The 21,759-nt window shown below is 35.2% G+C and overlaps 1 protein-coding gene across 1 annotated transcript; it reads right to left on the reverse strand.

Moving 5' to 3' along the window:
- Nucleotides 1–8,286: 8,286 nt before the first annotated feature.
- Nucleotides 8,287–21,712, reverse strand: LOC121373568. Its single transcript, XM_041500252.1, has 8 exons — nt 21,603–21,712; nt 20,625–20,722; nt 18,498–18,742; nt 16,281–16,437; nt 14,717–14,940; nt 13,812–13,956; nt 11,784–11,954; nt 8,287–8,855 (listed from the first exon to the last, which is right to left on the reverse strand). Exons 2-8 carry the CDS (start codon nt 20,695–20,697, stop codon nt 8,770–8,772), a joined length of 1,101 nt encoding a protein of 366 aa, XP_041356186.1. The 5' UTR covers nt 20,698–20,722; nt 21,603–21,712; the 3' UTR covers nt 8,287–8,769.
- Nucleotides 21,713–21,759: the final 47 nt, after the last annotated feature.

The raw sequence follows: 21,759 nt of genomic DNA on the forward strand, positions 1-21,759 counted from the left end.
CTTGTTTTTTGCATATTGGAGAATATATTCAAGAAAAATTCAAAATGAATACTTAGATATTTCTGTTGTTAAACAGTTATATTAATGTGACATAACTATATATTGGAGATAACTCAAAATTCATTTTCACTGGACATACCTATATACATGGGAAATATCTATTTAGATGGGACATAACTCCGTATAGATGTGTCTTTTACATTTAAATAAACTAAAGAGGTGTTTTGAAGAAGGGATGCATGAGACTATAGTGACTGAACATAACTATATAGATGAAATGTAATTGTATACAATGGACATAAATTCTATATAGAAGGGAGATAACTGTATGGAAGGGAGATAACTGTTACCTACAGGCCTACTGTATCAGTGACTGTTGGAGGTGTGTTAACAAGCCAAATCGGCCCGTGTACATTTCTTAATGCAGATTTATATATTTATGATTCCGCTATGCGCGTACTACAGTAGCGGTGTTACCAAATGCTATTTCAATTGTATTATAGTTACTTCTATTTATGACAATGTAGTTATTTATTGGTAGAATTGTGTTGATAACATGTGTTTATTGGACAGTGCTTTATGGAAGACATTTCAGAACATCAGTTTTGGAAATAATTTTTATTATTTATTTTTTCAAAATGTTGGTGAAAATATTCCTATATTAAAACTATTTTTCTTTTTCCAATTTGGAAACGGAAATAATCTTTGTAAAATGGTTTTAGGTTTATAGTAATAGTAGCCATGTGGATAATGGTACTTTGCTGTAAATAACAGTGGAAAATGTTCCTGTCTTGAAACGATTTTTCTTTTTTAAAATTTGGAAACTGAAATAATGTTTGTAAACTGGTTCTAGGATTAAAGTAATAGTAGCCATGTGGATAATGGTACTTTGCTCTAAATAACGTTTCCTAATGTATTTACGTCATTATTGTTTTTTAGCTGAAGATATAGGTTTTAACACCTTTGACAGAAATGATTTTTTAAGATCTCTACATTTGACATCTTTTTATCAAACTGGTGTTTTGGTAAGTCTTCTCGTAAACATGTCTTTTATTAAATATTTTTTCCTTTTTATTGGAGAGCCACAAATGACATTATAATTATAAAGAGCATGGAAAGATTTGTTGGTCAGCATGTCAGCATTTTTATTTGTTTTTATTGAAACTTTACGACATGTTATTAATAAAACTTACCATGACGGTTGTATATGTACAGTACTTAATGTAGAAATTGTTAGCCATATCATATTGTTTGATGAAGGTATATTCATATTTTTAGGTTCGTTTGCGAAATCCAGAATGTTTCTTTTTTGTTTGTTCCCCCCCACCCCCCATTTGTTTTAAATTCATATCGGAGCCAATTTTATGGCATTTGTTTTTGACTGTTTCAGGCGATTTGTACAATCGAGTGTATTATTCTTTTTTTTTTTTTGCCATCCAAAATTGTTTTCTCATTTTTTATGCGTGCAATATTGGTGTTGTCTTTAGTTGTTTCTTTAATATCATGATTCTCACATTGTTGTTGAAAAAGAATTCATTTATTACAAAATATTGTCACAGCTTGATCATTTCATACTACATGTCCTACTGCTATATAATTGGTGCATTTTAGGTCAAAGTAAATTTAAAAATTTGCAAAGTTGTGGGACGTAGCCCAGTGGTGTGCTCACTTGATGCGTGATCGGTCTAGAATCGATCCCTGTCAGTGGACCCATTGGGCTATTTCTTGTTCCAGCCAGTGCATCCCAACTGATACATCAAAGACTGTGGTATGTGCTATCCTGTCTATGGGATGGTGCATATAAAAGATCCATTGGATTACAGATATTGGAGATACGCATTTCAGTTTGAATGCATGTGTTCACAATGTTTCGACATAAATAGTAAATATTTAATAAAGGTTTTTAAGATGAACAAAAGGAAGAATTTAAGTTTGTACAATTTTATTTTTTTGGACAAACTTTGGTAAATTGTGAGAATTATGGATGTATGCGAGATCGCAAATTTGCAAAAGTTTAATGAACCCGGTTCCCAATGTATAGGTTAAATGTTTTGCTCAAATATATTGGTTAAGGAGTGTTCTCATTACGGGAATAGTTGCAACGACTTGTCGCATACAATTGAATCGTACTATGAGAGAACAAAAATTGGAATGCCATTAGTTTTCTACACGTACGATTAAGAGTTGCTAAGACAAATCTGTGACAAGTCAGTGCAAAAAAATTGCCAAATGACAATACCAGTTTAAGTGAATTCTTTTTCAACTGTGTGGGACTTGTGTTCTTTTATTACATATATTTTTTTTAGCTAACAAAAACTGTGTTCCTCAGTCTTCTCCCTTTAATTTATACATTTGACATTTTTCAATTGAAAGGAAGAAATAACAATCGTAAATTTGATTCTTCATATACCGTTCCATGCACAGTATATATATATATAGTGTTATATATATATATATATATATATATTTATAAATAAAAGAACGATGTAAGTATTTGATCTACAACCAGCTATATCTGTAGGCTCAGTCTGAATATAACTTTTACACGCTCAATCTGAAAAGAATATTTGTATTGGTCCTACCATCAAGCTGGAGTTAGGATTAAACAGTATTATATCATAATAATAGTGAACAAAATTAATTAAAAGTCAGTAGATTGTTTAATGTGCATTCGACTAAGATTCAATATGTTTTTTTTGTGTGTGCAATATTTGTCATTTGGTTCACTCAAACCTGAAGAAGCGGCATTTAAAAAAAAAAAATTAATACAAAAAAGAAAAAGCCAAACATATCTACTGGCCCTTACTTAATTTTATCATCAAATATATTAAAGCCACTGTCCCTAGTTTTTTTTGGCATTTAACAATCTGTTCCGCATTTACAGGTTACTTACCATAAATTACACATAACGTATGACTGCTTATATTGTAAGTTTTGGAAACACCAATATGTTTCTAGTCATTTTCTGATCGTTCAAAATGTATTTTATACAAAAGCAAAACAGCATGTCCTTTAGAAATTAGAGGTGTCAGCTTTAATTGAAATGGGAGCAGTTAAAAGAACAAATTTCTGTTATGCCTTTCAAAAGACTAAATTCCTGTTATGCCTTTCAAAAGACTAAATTTCTGTTATGCCTTTCAAAAGACTAAATTTCTGTTATGCCTTTCCAAAATGAGCATGAAATTCTATTACTATTTTTCTCCCTCCTAAATTCTAGTCCATGTTAATGGTAGATTAAAGGGAGACCACTGTGCAGGACACTGCCTCTTGTTTGTAAAACTGTATGTGCCATGTATGGAAGAAAGGAATTAATATATTTTGCCAAAGACTAATCAAAATATAAACAGTATTTTTTCAAATGTCTCTTATGGAAGTGCTAGTTTTTCACTATTTGGCGTCTTGTCGTTTTAACTGGATGTTGTCTTGTGGAATATAGTATTTTCTTTTTACATGGCTGTTTGTTTCGGAATTTTAACAGATTTACGATCCTACCAAAAATTTATACATGCAATAGCACGTCTGAGTTTGTAAAAGAAAAAAATGAATTGGTTAATTTGTGGTAAAATTTGAAAGCTTTCTCTATGGGAAAATAATGTTTGAATTTGATGTCTCATTTGAGTTTTTTTTTTGTTTTTTTTTTCTTGTTCCCACCAAATTATTTCTAGTCATGTTTGTTTAGAAGACTTTGAATGTCTTTCTTTTTTATCTTTCATCAAGCTATATGCGAAATTGTTAATGTTACAACCCATAACCCTTTCATAAATATAAGTATACATAACTTTTAAAAGATACCTGTTAATCATAAGAAAAATATACGGTATTTTGATTGATAATAAAACTTCACCCCAAACTACAACAAAATGTGTTGCACACTTTGTGAACAATTATAATTATCTCTGTTAAGCAATAGTTTTAATGATGAACTAAATAAATTAATAAAAAAAAAAAAATCTTTATTTTTATCACACCTCATTGCTATTGGTGTTTTTTTTCATATCCTCCGATAATGATTTAAGGTTTAAAGAGAAACCCATTCAACAATTAGAGTTAATTTCAAAGGGTTATCGATTCGTTTGTACATGGCATGGTGATTTGTATTTTGTTTGTTTTACTATGGTGAAATGTGCAATATTTTCGTATGGAGCCATTTCTAGGAGGCACTAATCTCATTTATCCTCGGACGATGTCACAAGTAGCTTGCGCTGCAATTATGTAACTGCCGATTTGTCGTACCACAAATCCTTGAATAACAATGATGGATGGGCTTTGCTTTGATGCCAGAAACTTCAGAACATACAAACTCTTTTCCTTGCTTATTTATGTATCATTGTATGATCATTTTTAAGCAACCGTATGATCTATAAAATATACTGAGATGGGGAAGTTTTACTAAGATTACAAAGACCAAATCTTCTGGACTCTTTCTCTCTAAGCCCCCCCCCCCCCCCCACCACACACCTCCCCCCCCCCACTCCATCATCTGTTCCATCAAAAATCAAAATCCCAATATTCGATGCCCATCTGTTTGAAAAATGGCAGTTATTATTGTAGTTGCCACGACTGTGTGTACATCCGTCCGAAGACGCATCGTGTTTTCATCAAGATCTCATGTGGGCGACACTTTGTCTCATGTTTTGTTTTGTGGCAAGTTATTAACAACTCATCTGTACAATTAGCTACGTTTTTCATTTGTGCCCGGAACAGTATTCTGTCGTTATGTTATTTATGATGTTTTTATTTGATTACAAAACGTGTACAAGCACATTTTAGACTAGCTTTCACTAACTGTAGACTTAGATCTTCACGTACATATTTAGATTAGTCCATATAGTTTTTAACTATTGTAAAAATTTTGCTATTGAATATTAAGCTTGTCGCCCCTGAAATTCAACAATAGCCTGTCCGAATGTGTTGACATGGGAAAGTTGATTGTGGTTTTCTGGGGCGAGATGGTTAACAAATGCTCAATGAACATCATTTATTGCATAAAAATAATACTGATGTATAATAATTTAATGTACCAGATTTCTAAGAAGCTAGTCACAAATATTCATAGCCTGTTGTTCGAGTTGTGTTTGTGGTTGTCGTGGTGACGACTCCATTATACATGACATGAGGAAAAAAAAAGAAGAAAAGGCGAGCTTCTTAGATACTCTGGCCGGACAGCTGCCGATTGGTGGAAAATGAGTCACATGATTTGTATATATTGGTGATATCATCGTTTTTTTGGTCAGATACGTACATACTAGTAGACAAGATTTTATGTGAAATTTTTGATACGAAATATCTATTTTTTATACCATCCTATTTTTTCAAGTTTCTTCTCATCGTTTCGTAATTGTCGAGTATCGCGAGTTGTCCTGCTGGTTGGTTAATGGTGAATATTATTATTCTTATCATTCACCGACAAGCAAGTTTTAATATCAAATTTATTTTATTCTAGCTGTTGTCCTGTAACTGTGACGTTTTCGTCGAGTTTCCATAGTGATATTTAAAGCCGTTGTAAACTTGTGGCATGCTCTCGTGGCGGCAAAATAGGGGCCATCCAACTGTATGACTGGTAACTGCCCGTTTTGTACAGTGAACGGTATGTCGGACAAAGCTGGTTTATCCAGAACAAAACAAATATTTAAAAAATCTACTTTTATTACAAATATCGCAATGTATATCACTCAGAAAATAACCTCACAGACACGTACACAAAAACAAATTAAAAAAATAAATAAAATAAATAAGTGCGTAAAAGTAAAATATTGTTAAACTTACAAAACGGAGAGTTACCAGACTCGGATCAGATGGAGGCCAGACTTCATGGTCACATAATTTATTTTACTGAACGACCGGTATTACCGACCAATGGGCAGCTGTCCGGAGTATTTTAGCGCATAAATAAAAAGAGATGTGGTTACCTCAGATGATGTACAGATTACCGAGGTCCAGCGAAATTTATTTACAATGACACGCTGGGCAGAGTGTGGAGGAGATGGTGACAGCATATTGTACAGAACAACACTGGTCTTGAACAATTGCCTATTATTTACTCTTTAACAATAAATGCAGCAAGCTAACTTGCAAAAAAAAAAAAAAAATGGTTGTTGTTAGTTTTGTTTCCCACCCTGTTGCTTATACATGTAATAATATACACTCTTCAAAAAAGTTAAAAGTTAATAAAAAAAACTAAAACCCTGGTAATCACAATACAAGCAACCAAAGATCAAGACGCCATGTGAAGGGGATTACTCTGTCATGTCCGAAACAGTATCTCTGGGAATCCACCTGGAACATGTACACAGAGATGTGTGTGACATAGGGGTGGGAAAAATGTCAGTATGGGTTATGACCACCACGAGCCCTGATGACAGCTTGACAACGGCGACGCATGAAAGGAATCAAACGTTACACAACACGTTGTGGAATGTTCTGCCACTCGTGCTGCAGTGCTGTAAGAAGTTGTGGAAGTGTCTGGGGTGGTGGATTTACCCAGCGCACATGCTAATCCAGTGCATCCCATAGATGTCCTATTGGGTTTAAATCCGGCAAACAGGCAGGCCAAGGTAATGTCTGGATGTTGTGGTGCTGCAGAAACTCCTAACTAACATGTGCAACATGTGGTCTGGCATTGTCATACTGAAACATTCCACCATTCTTCTAGGGAAAATTCCTGCCTCCCTCAGCCGATTACAAACTGTTTGTGTCGCTGTGGTTGTTGCTGTTGTGGTTCGATTTGCGAAGATGACGCACCCGGATGTATTGATCTTGAGCGGCAGTGTTTACTCTGGGACGACCGGACCGTAGCCTGTCATTATCACTTTTGAGTGATGTACCATGCCCATAAAGCAGAGATGGTCTCTGGAGATGCCAAAGTGCCTTGCCACAGCTTGTTGAGATTCCCCTGCTTGCAATATCTTAATGGCATTCTTGTGTTGAGTTGACATCAATCTTGGCATTATTGCATTACCTACAGTGTTGTTATGCAGTCTGTTTAAATCACTGCTGATGTAGCCTTTTATGACCCACAAACTCTGAGGGTTCAGCATGCAAAGTTACAGAACTTTCATGATGCATGCACTTCTCCGAGGGTGTGCTTTTGTGTTTCAGTACAAATGTTGACTATGGCTACGTTTATGCGAATTGGACATGTTTTATAGTGTTTTTGCATCACCATTCGCTCACTTACTTGATTGTGTTTACGGTGTCTTTGATTCTTTAAAAATAATCCGAGATCATTATTGTTACCAATGTCAAGTTTCTTTTTTTGAAGAGTATATATGGCCCTTTTCAGATATGGTAAAAAAAACCCCAAAAACCCCAACCCATACTTATTACATGTTATTTTTGTTTTCCACCCTGTTGTTTGCAATATGTATGGCCCATTTCAGTTATGATTTAAAGAAAGAAATTACTAAAAAACTACAAACCTTACTTATCAATTATTATTTTTCTTTCCCCACCCTGTTGCTTGTATATGGCCCATTATAGGATTTAAATTTTTTTTTTTTTTAAATGTAAACACTTATTACAGGCCCATAGCCAGTGGGGGGTTGCAGACCCCCCCCATAAGCCTAAATGACCCCCCCCCCCTCAAAATTCTGGCTACGGTCCTGTATTACTTATTAAAAAAGCACAAACCAGATCAAATTTGATTTTGATTCTTTAAATTAAAGGCTGGTATAGAAGATGTTCATTAACCAGAGGGTCACAAACAAATCACAGGGTTTTTTGGAATGGACTGCAACTAATGTGAGTAAAATGATAAAACAGTTGAGGCCAGCTCATTTTGCTTGAATGTCTCAATCAGCATTGCCAGAATGTGAAGACTGGCTCCAGCACGGGGGGGACTAACCCCCTGACTCTTCATCTCGTATGTTTTTTGTTGTGGGAGGGGAGGCAATTCATCTCCATCATAGTGACAGATCTCAAAGAAATCTGTGCAGTTAGAAGCTGCTAAATCATTAACCAAAATAAAATAAGGTATGTTTTGTTTAACAACACCAGCACGTTTATTTATTAATCATTGGCTATTGGATGTCAAACATTTGGTAATTTAGACATATAGTCTTGGAGACGAAACCCGCTACAGTTTGTTTGATTAGTAGCAAAGGATCTTTTATATATGCAACATCCCACAGACAGGATAGCACATACCACAGCCGTGGTGTACTGCATGGAACGAGAAATAGCCCAATAGGCAAACGGGTGGGAATCGATCCCAAACTAACCCTGCATCAAGCGGAACGCTTTACCACTTGGCTATGTTTCGCCCCACCCCACCCCACCCCCCCCCCAATAAAATACTGCTGGGTCTTCACATACATATCAGCTTGGCGTGCAGTGAAGTTATCTGCCAAGTTTGTTAAACAATTGCACCGTTTTAGCAATGGGAATATAGGAGTATGGATCATGGGTCCTTGTTTGTTATACATGCTCATAAACCACGAAGGTTTCAACACGGCCATCGTGGGCTTAACCTCTGACCTCACCAGTATGTGTTTTCATTCCATTAGACAGGAAAGTTTCTGTGAATTTCAAAACTGTCCATCACTTTCCACACAGATCTGACCAATCAACATGTTGTCTTGTTAAATCTCGCTAATCAGCATTATTTTTGCAAAAACTTGACCAATCAAAGTCCGTCTTTCATACATTCAATTAACCCGGATCTGGTTTACCCTGAGATCCACCAATCAGCTTACATCTTTCAAACATTTCATTGTGAAGATAAGTTTCCACCAATGAGAATCTGTTCTCCTGTGATTTGACCAATGGGATTCATGAAGGATGATTTAACCTCTGCAGCTGCACTTGTTCAGTTGTTACTGGGGTTGAGCGAGAAATCAAAGGCACATCTACAACACCTAGAAGAAAAGAGAGAAAATAAAGTCAAGTTATTACTCTTCACTCTACCTCTAAGTTTACTATGTTGGTATTGTGTTTGCATGTCATTTGTTGACAATTAACAAAACAACACAAATTCCCATAATGGCCGGTAGCATGTACTTTTTATTAACATTTTACGACTCATGCTCAGTATGCATGACCTAGGGGGTTTTACAGAACACTGTAAACAACCATCACTGGACCCTACAGTCCAAATACACAACAGTTGGTAAAAACAAGCATTTTCGTTACAGAGAACATTTTGTTCAGTATCGCATTGTGATTTGCTTCAAGAAATTCAGAGATCACTACACAATTTTACAACATTAAACAGTAATTGTTAATCAATACTGACAAGAAATATCACCGATCAAGATTTTGAAAACAAAATGTTCCCTGGAGTGTACTGCTAAAGCAAAACATGTTCCCTACCGGGCCCAACAAATTCTCAGATCTCCTAACAGGGTTTCTGCCAGAGGGTAAAATGGGTATGGCACCATACCCAAATTTTGAGGCAGATTATTATTTTTTTTAAGTTAACATTTTGACAAAATTAATTACACTTATCCTTACTGTCTGATTTTCTCAACCATAACACTAAACGTAACCCATTTTCTCTCTGGGAGAGGTCCACTATACCCACTGTTGACTGTGGTTGCATTCAATTTCATAGTGCCATACCCAAACATTTCTTTCTGGCAGAAACACTGCCTAAGTTCAAGGGCCATACCTTGGCAAATCCCCATGAAAGCCAAACTTGGTCTGTAACTCAACACTGTATGTCGACTGGAGACAGGAGACTCAAATGTATGTCAGGGCTCAAAACTCGCCCAAAAATATGGTGGCCCAAAAAATAATAATGGATGTTGGCAAATTAAGGTAAGCGAACCATGAACCACAAGCAAGATTTTAATGTGGAATAAATATATGCAATACAAATATTAATAGTGGCTCATATGTTACAGCTCTAAAGAAGATCGCCCACTAATGCCATTATGTTTTAATATTTAAGTCTCCCAAACAGGACAATGGTTGCATTTGGCAACCTGGCCACAGGCTATTTCGAGCCCTGTATATATTCCAACCTACTTTAGTTGAGCCATTTTAAATTTGCTGGGTGGTCATCTTGCATGTAGTCAAGCACTGTTTTAATTTCACTATGGTAGTACTTTATCCATTTCCTTAACTGATAAAGTACTATCTTCTTTTGTGGTTCATGGTTCATTTATTTATTTATTTATTTATTTATTTATTTATTTATTCATTCATTTAAAATTAAATTCTGTAAATCTGCAGAGATGCAATATCATGCTCCTGCATGACAAGTGTGCCAACTTGTGCTGCTTTAAAGAATCAATCAATCAATGAATCAATGAATCAATGAATCAATGAATTAATCAATGAATCCATGAATTAATTAATGATTAATGACACCCCTGCACAAAACTACACATTGGCTATTGGGTGTCAGAAAGGTAAGTATATGGAAATATGATAAAAGCATGTTTCAAATGTTTTTCAACTTGTACTTTGTAACACCACTTGCCATTGGGTAGTCTTGTGGCTGCAGCATGTTATTTAATTTCCAGTTCTTTGTAAGACTACTTGCCACTGGGTAGTACTTTGTAAGACTACTTACCATTGGCCGATACTTTATAAGACAAGTTACCATTGTCTTGTACTTTGTAACACTACTTACCATTGGCCGATACTTTGTAAGACAAGTTACCATTGTCTTGTACTTTGTAACACTACTTACCATTGGCCGATACTTTGTAAGACAAGTTACCATTGTCTTGTACTTTGTAACACTACTTACCATTGGCCGATACTTTGTAAGACAAGTTACCATTGTCTTGTACTTTGTAACACTACTTACCATTGGCCGATACTTTGTAAGACAAGTTACCATTGTCTTGTACTTTGTAAGACTACTTACCATTGGCCGATACTTTGTAAGACAAGTTACCATTGTCTTGTACTTTGTAACACTACTTACCATTGGCCGATACTTTGTAAGACAAGTTACCATTGTCTTGTACTTTGTAACACTACTTACCATTGGCCGATACTTTGTAAGACAAGTTACCATTGTCTTGTACTTTGTAACACTACTTACCATTGGCCGATACTTTGTAAGACAAGTTACCATTGTCTTGTACTTTGTAACACTACTTACCATTGGCCGATACTTTGTAAGACAAGTTACCATTGTCTTGTACTTTGTAACACTACTTACCATTGGCCGATACTTTGTAAGACAAGTTACCATTGTCTTGTACTTTGTAACACTACTTACCATTGGCCGATACTTTGTAAGACAAGTTACCATTGTCTTGTACTTTGTAACACTACTTACCATTGGCCGATACTTTGTAAGACAAGTTACCATTGTCTTGTACTTTGTAACACTACTTACCATTGGCCGATACTTTGTAAGACAAGTTACCATTGTCTTGTACTTTGTAACACTACTTACCATTGGCCGATACTTTGTAAGACAAGTTACCATTGTCTTGTACTTTGTAACACTACTTACCATTGGCTTGTACTTAGTAACTCTACTTACCATAAGCAGATACTTTGTAAGACAAGTTACCATTGTCTTGTACTTTGTAACACTATTTACCATTGGCTTGTACTTGGTAACACTACTTACCATTGGCAGATACTTTGCAAGACAACTTTCTATTAAATGGTAAATGGTTCTTAGTAAAACTACTTTCTATTGGCTGGTACCTTGTAAAACTACTTACCATTGACTGGTATTTTGTAAAATTACTTACCATTGGCTGATATTTTGTCACGCTACTTATTATTGACTGTTACTTTGTAACATTACTTATCATTGGCTGGTATTTTATAATGCTACTTATTATTGGCTGTTACTTTTTAACACTACTTACCATTGGCTGGCCGTGTAGCTGCAGGAAGTTCTATGATTTCGGGCTCTTTATTTCTGTGTCGGTATCGAAGAATGAAGAATATGATGGCTGCTAATAAAACCAGCAGGACAATGACAGACACAACAACTACAGCTGTCAGCGCTTCTTGAGATAAACCGTCAGATGGAAACCCTGGAGAAACAAGATCATACGAATGATGATGATCAGGGGTTGAAATTATCTAAGGGTTTTGTTGTTAGTAGGAGTCTACAAAAACAATCTGGCTCCTAAGGGTTCCCTAATTCGACTCATCTTGGAAATCAGTTGGCTTCTGAATCTCTAGATATAATTTCAAACCCTGATGATGATGATGGTGATGGTATGGTGATGATGATGGTGATGAAGATGATGGTGGTAGTGATAATGATGGTGATGATGATGATGATGGCGGTGATGATGATGATGACATGGTGGTGATAATGGTGGTGGTAGTGATGATGGTGGTAGTGATGATTGTGGTGATGGTATGGTGATGATGATGGTAGTGATGATGGTGGTAGTGATGATGGTGGTGATGATGGTGGTAGTGATGATGGTGGTAGTAATGATGGTGGTAGTGATGATAGTGGTGATGATGGTGGTAGTAATGATGGTGGTAGTGATGATGGTGGTAGTAATGATGGTGGTAGTGATGATGGTGGTGATGATGGTGGTAGTAGTAATGATGGTGGTAGTGATGATGGTGGTAGTGATGATGGTGGTAGTGATGATGGTGGTAGTAATGATGGTGGTAGTGATGATAGTGGTGATGATTGTGGTGATGATGGTGGTAGTGATGATGGTGGTGATGATGGTGGTAGTGATGATGGTGGTAGTAATGATGGTGGTAGTGATGATGGTGGTGATGATGGTGGTAGTGATGATGGTGGTGGTGATGATGGTGGTAGTGATGATGGTGGTGATGATGGTGGTAGTGATGATGGTGGTAGTAATGATGGTGGTAGTGATGATGGTGGTAGTGATGATGGTGGTAGTAATGATGGTGGTAGTGATGATAGTGGTGATGATGGTGGTAGTAATGATGGTGGTAGTGATGATGGTGATGATGGTGGTAGTGATGATGGTGGTAGTGATGATGGTGGTAGTGATGATGGTGGTAGTGATGATGGTGGTAGTGATGATGGTGGTAGTGATGATGGTGGTAGTGATGATGATGATGATAATGGTGGTGATGATTGTGGTAGTAATGATGGTGGTAGTGATGATGGTGGTAGTGATGATGGTGGTAGTGATGATGATGGTAGTGATGATGGTGGTAGTGATGATGGTGGTAGTGATGATGGTGGTAGTGATGATGATGGTAGTGATGATGGTGGTAGTGATGATGGTGGTAGTGATGATGGTGGTAGTAATGATGATGGTAGTGATGATGGTGGTAGTGATGATGGTGGTAGTGATGATGATGATGATAATGGTGGTGATGATTGTGGTAGTAATGATGATGGTGATGATGATGATGATGATGATGGTATGGTAATGATGATGGTGGTGATGATGATGGTGATGATGCTGGTCGTGATGATGGTGATGATGGTGGTAGTGATGATGGTGATGATGATGATGGTGATGATGTTGTTAAGACAAAACATGTATAATAGAAAAGGATAATAAAATTAATAATTAAAAAAAGTAATCAATAATAATAATTTGAAGAAGGAATAGTAAAGCACTAATAATAATAATAAAAATGAATACAATAATAAAAGAAAAAAAAGAAGGAACAGATGTTATAGCCAGAAACAGAACACAGTGGAATATTTTAGCCATACACTGCCCAAGGTGGAAAAGCAATAAGGAATGTACAAGTCTTATGGGTTTCACTATGTAATAAAGGAATTAAAAATTTACCATATTTCAGGCACTATTAAGTTTTATGGACTGAAGAAATTGATACTGATCTCGGCCAATATCAACTTCTTAGGTCCATAAAATCTGACATTGCCCTCAATGACAGTCAATAATACATAAATATAAATAAAATTAAATAACCTGCTGGTGGTTCATCCTTGACTTGTAAGAAAAATAAATGTTCAGGTTCTATAACTCTTGATACTTCTCTCCTTATCATCTTTAGAGTTATGGTTCCTGATTTTGAACACCAGCGGGAAGGGTTTGGTTGTGTGCAAGAATAAACCTACAAAATAAAATAAATAAATCGATAAATAAAATAGATATACAGATAGATAGATTGATAATAAAAAGATACATGTAGATAGATAGAGTGAGAGTGAGAGAGAGAGAGAGAGAGAGAGAGAGAGAGAGAGAGAGAGAGAGAGAGAGAGAGAGAGAGAGAGAGAGAGAGAGAGAGAGAGAGAGAGAGAGAGATAGAGATAGAGAGAGATAGAGAGATAGAGGTAGGTAGGTAGGTAGGTAGGTAGGTAGACAGACAGATTAATAAACAAATAAAATAAATAAATAAAAATACAAAAATGAATGAATGAATGAATGAATGAATGAATGAATGAATGAATGAAATATATGCATAAAACACAAGAATGTTGTTATGCACATTTGTTGAAACAGTACTAAATTAATAAATTAAATAAATACATACACTGCATGACATTCAAATACCTACCTGTATTGTGGAATTTGTAAGTGCACATTTGCTGGCATGCACGTGATATTTTTATCACTATAGAACTATCAACATCAGGCCTTCGAATTTCATGGAAATTATTGTTTTTGTGCCGTGTTGGTAGCATGTCTATAAAATCACGGAACCAAAATTTTGTTTCCCTTGTTTATTATATTGAGTACGACTATTCAACAAAAATAATATGTATATATATTTCTGTTTCCGATGGGTTCCCATGCTCACAAGACACGGAAATGAAAACGTGTTTTCCATGAAATTTGAAAACATATGGCCTGCAACATGTATACAAACTTACATGAGATTTATTAATTCCATCGAACACTTCAAGGTCGTATGAACACTGTGTCACTTGTCTATGGAACACGAGACAAGCCGTGTAGTTTTTGTCTTCTCCGACGTATTTAAATGTAGCAGAACAGTTCTGTGGTAGGTTGTCAGGTCCAGTCAGTTGTCGATTGTTAACAGTGAGAACACTCTGTAGTATTGGGTACACACCATTACAGGCTGCATCCAGGTAAACTGAATTTACAAACATATAACATGCTTTGAAGTTAACATTATAATTTAGTTTACAAAATTAATTGTAAATGAAAAACGGAAGAAGAAGAAGAAATTTGTTTTGTTTAACAACACCACTGGAGCACATTGATTAATTAATCATTGGCTATTGGATGTCAAACATTTGGTAATTCTGACTTGTAGTCAACAGACGAAACCTGCTAAATTTTTTCTAATGCAGCAAGGGAACTTTTATATGCACTTTCCCACATACAGGAAACAACATACCACGGCCTTTGTCCAGTTGTGGTGCACTGGAATAAGAAAAAACCCAATCAGTTGAATGGATCCACCGAGGTGATTTGATCCTGCAAAGCAAGCACATCAAGCGAGCACTCAACTAAGTGAGCTAAATCCCACCCTTGAAAAATGGAAAGAAGAAAAAAGTGAAGGAAAGAGAAAACAAAGGAAAGAAAGAAAGAAACAAGAAAAAATGAAAAGAAAAAAAACAAAACATAAAAGATGTAGAAAACTTGAATCGTTTTCATTAATACTTAACCTGACCTCAAACAAAAGGCATTTTGCTCTATGTTCGAAGACGGGTTAAGTTGAAAAGAAATTGATTGTTTCTGGTTACGCAACCGAAACTAATAAAGGTACATGCACAATTTGAATATTGGGCATGGTTAGTGACTTAAAGATGGGGAAATTCCAGAAGTGTTACTTATTTATTTATTATTTTTAAAATTGTATATATGCCACAAAATGTATTACATGTAGCAGACCTTTTAATCATGAAGAGTAGGAAGCAAATTATTATGTAGTCAGCAACTACACTCAAAATGGTGAACAATCATTATCTGTAACTGGGGTGGGATGTATCCCAGTGGTAAACTACTCACTTGATGCACACTCGGTATTGGATCGATCCCCATCGTAAAAACACACCGGGCTATTTCTCTTTCCAGCCAGTGTACTACTACTGGTATATCAAAGGTTGTGGTATGTGTCATCTAGTCTGTGGAATCGTGTATATAAAAGATTCCTTGCTGCTAATAAAAAAAATTAACGGGTTTCCTCTCTAAGACTATATGTCAAAATTACTAAATGTTTGATATCCAATAGTCGATGATTAATAAATAAATGTACTCTAGTGGTGTTGTTAAAGAAAACAACCTATCTGAAATGGTAACTGATTGTGAGACCTCTATAATAACATGTACATTTATTTTATAAGATGACAGATTGAAGAATATCATTCAAAATGAGTGGGGTAGGCTTACAAGGGGTGGGGGGGTGGGGTGGGGGGGGTGGGGGTGGTGGCTGAGGTACAAAATTATAGAAAGGCCACAAAACCATACCTGTTCTTTTCCGATTGCTAATGTGGCGGATTATGATAATAAGGTCAAGGTCACGTACACTGGCTTGACGAGACTCGCTGAACCGAAACAACATCATGTAACGGTCTGTTGAACACCACTCCATCGGCAAACTGTAACTTTCATTACAGTGAAATGTCTAAAATGGGAAGAAGAAGCCAATATTATTATACAGTAAAGTACACTTAGAACAAACACGCTTACAACAAACTATTGCGTACATTGAACTGGTTGTAAAGTCCCGTATTTTCACCCTATATATTATTAATAAATTTTAATGTATAGAATGAACTATGTATAACAAAATAACTTTTAAAACGAACCAAATATTTTGTCCCAAATTGTGAATTTCTGGATAAATTAGTATTTATATAACTAATCGAACATAGGCCTATATGAAATGTTACTTAAAGCAAAAACTGCAGTACAGCAAACACTACCACATAGAATAAAGTGTTTATTGTTGACAATTGTGTTAAAAAAAATTATGCTATACAGTGCTGTCAAGTCTCACACATTCGGTGTTAGTCTCACACATTTGAACGTTGTGTCACGCTCTCATGCCGGTACATGATTTTCTCACACATTTTAAACATTATAGCAAAAAAATATTTATACATATATATTTTTTGTTGTTCATTCAGCCCAGCATCGTAAGGCATTAAAACCATATAATAGGTGTCCACGTTGTTTATTGGTCAGAATCTCGAACCATGACCAATTGTCAGCGCGCTTATTTCCTGCGCCGGTTTATTCGGATTCATTCATGACACATCCTCACAATATGTACCACCATTGTAAGGCAATGATTCAATGTTCCCCAACCATGACATTGTCTGTTTGATCTGTGGTAATAAACATATATATATATATATATATACACACAGTGTTCGAGATTACAAATTTGGGGCAGTATCCCAGTTGGATACAAACATTTGAAAATCTGGTATCCCACCTGAGAATTTAGTATCCTACTTAAATGAAATTCATAAATAACAATGTAACAAACTTGGACGACACTGTTCTCGTTCCCAGTCTATTGCAATGCCACAATCACGGAATTCGTGAAATTTGCAATCAAACTGAATCTATTTTTGAATGATACTAACATAAATTAATATTTAGCAGTAAGTTATAAGTGATTCTGACATTATTAATGATAAACCTACCTGTATCAATTTTCTGCAGATGTGGAACCAATATCTCAAATAAAATTTTAAAGGAGGAAAGATCCAACAAAAACAATAGCATTGGACTGGGTATGAGTTGGGGGAGATATTATTATGGCATAGTATTAGACTGGGTACGAGCTCGAAACTATTGTTACTTAACTTCACCAGTAAATGATGACTTTCATTGTTTAGCGAAAAATAAAAACGCAGAATTAAAAAAACCAACAACTTTATATGGTATCCCGGTGGGAGACTGGGTTCTTGAAGTCTGGTATCCAATATTAAATCCTGGTATCCCCGGGATATCGGGATACCGTTAATCTTGAACACTGTATATATATATATTTATCATATAATATCTTACATTTTCAGTGCAATCAAAGTATGTGATATTTTTCAGATCACATACTTTGAGAATTTGATAACTTTGCAAATTATATGTAAATTAGTCGAGGTCTCGGCACTAGGTTTATTGACATTTAAGCAAACGTACTTGGGTGACACTCCATGATTGATGTATGCATTCATAGTCATCAAATAAAAACATTTCAATGGCAATTTGACACTGAGTCATTCGAGTTTGACGTCATTTCCATTAAAAAATATGCCGTGCCACATATTCTTACGTCATTTGAATATCTAGTAATGGCGGACTGGAATTAAAGTTGCATGTACAGTTTACAAAAACATGTTGTATTAAGCTTGAGCTTATATGATAAAGAGATTATTGCCAGAGTGTATTTCGGTATCGTCAATATCATATATTAGGAATAAAAATAATGTATTATGCTCGCCAGAGGCTCGATACTGAAAAACACTCTAGTAATAACCTCTATATATTGAAAACAATATGTAACTCTCAACAAACAATCCTTCCCACCCCATAACATTTTGTAATGCAAAATAGATATATTATTTTGTACATGTATAGTACAGTCGAATCCACTTTATTGCATATCCGTTTATAGCATAAATTGGTTATTTGCATATAGTATATATATATATATATATATATATATATTCTAACCGTGGTTCTTTCGTTGGTCACCATCAGTGTGTCATGAAACCTGAGCTCCATATTACAGTTTTTGAACGTCAGCCGTGTGATTTGAACACAGAGCCTCCCTTCCGGATCTTTTGCTTTGAACGTCAGCGTGCACTGCGGCGCAGCTCGCGTGTTCACATACACTTTCTCTTCTTCCTCCACTACTATTTCGTCTACTTTGTTCACCTCAAATGTCTTGTCACAGTTTATATAAGTGTCCAAGTACACTGGAAAAAAAACAATATTAATAATTCATGTTAATTTCAAACCTAGCTCTGTATATATTTACCATTATATTCAGCAAAAATACAGTTTTATGTCAGGTCTTTATCAGCTACTGGTATGTATCTAGACTCCAATAATCAGCACCATTCCCCAAAAGCTATGTAATTTTTTATTCCCAATTTTAGAGTAAAAACAAAATTCCAATCTGAATGCAAATAATTCCATTTTTTTTATTATTACATATATATAAAGATTAGATATATTTTGAAAACAACACGTAACTATTGACAAACACTCCTTCCTTCCCCTATATCATTTCATAATGCAAATCTATTAATTTGTACATATATAGTATTACTCTTAAAACTGAAACACTAATTTGTCCAATGTATTGATATAGGTTATACCGGCCTCGGTAGCGTCGTGGTTAGGCCATCGGTCTACAGGCTGGTAGGTACTGGGTTCGGATCCCAGTCAAAGCATGGGATTTTTAATCCAGATACCGACTCCAAACCCTGAGTGAGTGCTCCGCAAGGCTCAATGTGTAGGTGTAAACCACTTGCACTGACCAGTGATCCATAACTGGTTCAACAAAGGCCATGGTTTGTGCTATCCTGCCCGTGGGAAGCACAAATAAGAGATCCCTTGCTGCTAATCGGAAAGAGTAGCCCATGTAGTGGCGACAGCGGGTTTCCTCTCAAAATCTGTGTGGTCCTTAACCATATGTCTGAGGCCATATAGCCGTAAATAAAATGTGTTGAGTGCGTCGTTAAATAAAACATTTCTTTCTTTCTTTGATATAGGTTATATTCGTGGAAATCCTTTTTTTCCATTTGAAACATTATTTTTCCCCAATTCACCAACAAGGGACCCGTAAAATAGTCTCGATTATACCCTGCGTTTTAAATTGTAATTTAGGTTAATGAGATGTATTGGGGTTTTTTTTTGTTGGTAAAATGACACTAAAATTCCCAAAATCTAAGCCATGGGTGTCGGGACAAATTTAAAAAAGTAAAACCCCTCTATTATTTGATTTGTTCAAACAAATATAGTCACATTTAATACATTTTGTAATTTAGAATGACTAGTACCCATTATTTAAATAAGATAATTTTTAAAGAAATAATTCCTTTGTAGATGTGAAATCTGCCATAACTGTTTTTGATTGTTCAACAGAATTCAGGTACATGCATGGACATGTAATTTTAATAAGCATTTTGATTATGGAAATTATCTTAACTCTACAGGTGCATGAAAGCAATCGCAAAAACATACCAAATGTGTTAAAATCATCTCAAATCAGAAATTGAGTGAAATTAATTACTTGCATAACAATGTATAAAAGCACATATCCTCTATAATACAATTTTTAAAACAATATTAATATTACCATTACATACATGTACAAATAATGCCAAAACTGAGAAATCAACTGGGGACTCAATCTTTTAAGTACATTTGTTATCTGGGCAATTATCTATAAAATCAGCTCACTGTTTGATTATTTAACATTAGGTAAAACGGGTACGGTGCCATAACCCAATATTTTTTGCAGATTCTATTTCTTTAAGTTAACTTTCTGACAAAATTAATTACTCTTATTATTACTGTATAATTTTCTTAACCCGAACCCTAAACGTAGCCAATTTTCTTTTTGGGGCCAGTCCCCCATACTCTCTGTTGACTGTGGTTTCATTCACTTCCATAGCGCCATACCCAAAAATGTCTTTCTGGCAGAAACATTGAACATAGATCTGTTCCCAATTCATATAAAAATACACATCTATGAATTGGTCTTCAATATCCTGCCTGACTTATTTTTAATAATACATGTAGAATCTTGACAAATTTTTAACAAACATGCACATAGAGCCAAAATCTTACATTGTTGTGTGGTTGACAGGCTGAGATCCAATCGAGTCATCATTAGGATAACAATGATGGAAACTGCTTCCATTATGACAAGAACTGTAGTTGGAAAACTAAACAAAAATAAAACAAAATATCTTACTTTGGATTTATGGGGAGCAGGTCAACTCACTCCAAAACCAATTCACCCCCAACATGGCTGGTCAACTTGCCTCACACTGTTTAGTCAACTCATATCATTACCATTTTTTTAATATACCAATGTTTTGTGCAATAATGTGCATTAATTACTGTTGAATATGCACACTAATCAAGAGTCCAAAAGCGTTGCCTGATCATTCCTTTAAGGAAGTAAGGGACACACTCACACACGTCATTAAAATAGGTTTGACAGTTCATTGTAATAGATTATTATTGATCCGATATTAAGATCTCTCCAATATAAAACCATTTAATGTAATAATAAGTGGTCGTAATTGCAAAGTTTCACTGTAATATTAATAAACAAAATGACACCAAAGTTGTATACATCCATTTTTAATTTTGTCACAATTATTTAAGGACAGTAAAGTTTGGGGTGAGTTGTCCAAATGCTGGAGCGAGATGACCAGCATTCAATTTATGTACACAATACAGACCTATTCAATTCATGCTTTTCTCTTGACGATGGGGTATGTTTGATTTATTACTATTAAGGTATAAACCAAATTATTATTATTATTATTATTATTATTACGGTAGGAGTTTCCTTTGGCACTGTCACGTATAAAGAACATTATAAATACTTATCATAGAGAGTTAGGGTTAGGGTTAGGGTTAGTGACAGTGCCAAAGGAAAGTCCTTCCATTATTACATTTACTTTTATTTTTAACAAAAACAACTTGAACTTCAAAAACGACTTACTCGTCACTACATAATATTCATAGATAAATAATCTACGCAAAACAGATACCCATTTTAACTTAAAATTATGTCATTTGTATCAATCTCACCACTTTAAAGCTTCAGAATGAAAACAATTAAGCAAATGGTTTGCTTTGTACGAAATTTCATAAAATATTTCTATAAAATTAACTCGAGAAAACTCGACATTATGGCCTGGTTCTACAGATATTGGTACGCTGCATGGTATAAAATCAAAGGTACATA

The sequence above is a fragment of the Gigantopelta aegis genome, chromosome 5 (assembly GCF_016097555.1).
Source record: "Gigantopelta aegis isolate Gae_Host chromosome 5, Gae_host_genome, whole genome shotgun sequence".
Lineage (NCBI taxonomy): Eukaryota > Metazoa > Mollusca > Gastropoda > Neomphalida > Peltospiridae > Gigantopelta > Gigantopelta aegis.

What these genes read in the sequence shown, in the direction of transcription:
- LOC121373568 (XM_041500252.1), bottom strand. Translation starts at nt 20,697, where the DNA reads ATGGAAGCAGTTTCCATCATTGTTATCCTAATGATGACTCGATTGGAT. An exon ending in TAGCAATCGGAAAAGAACAG is followed by an intron (nt 14,941 to 16,280) that starts GTATGGTTTTGT and finishes TTGTAAATTCAG; the next exon opens with TTTACCTGGATGCAGCCTGT. An exon ending in CAAGGATGAACCACCAGCAG is followed by an intron (nt 11,955 to 13,811) that starts GTTATTTAATTT and finishes TTGTTTCTCCAG; the next exon opens with GGTTTCCATCTGACGGTTTA.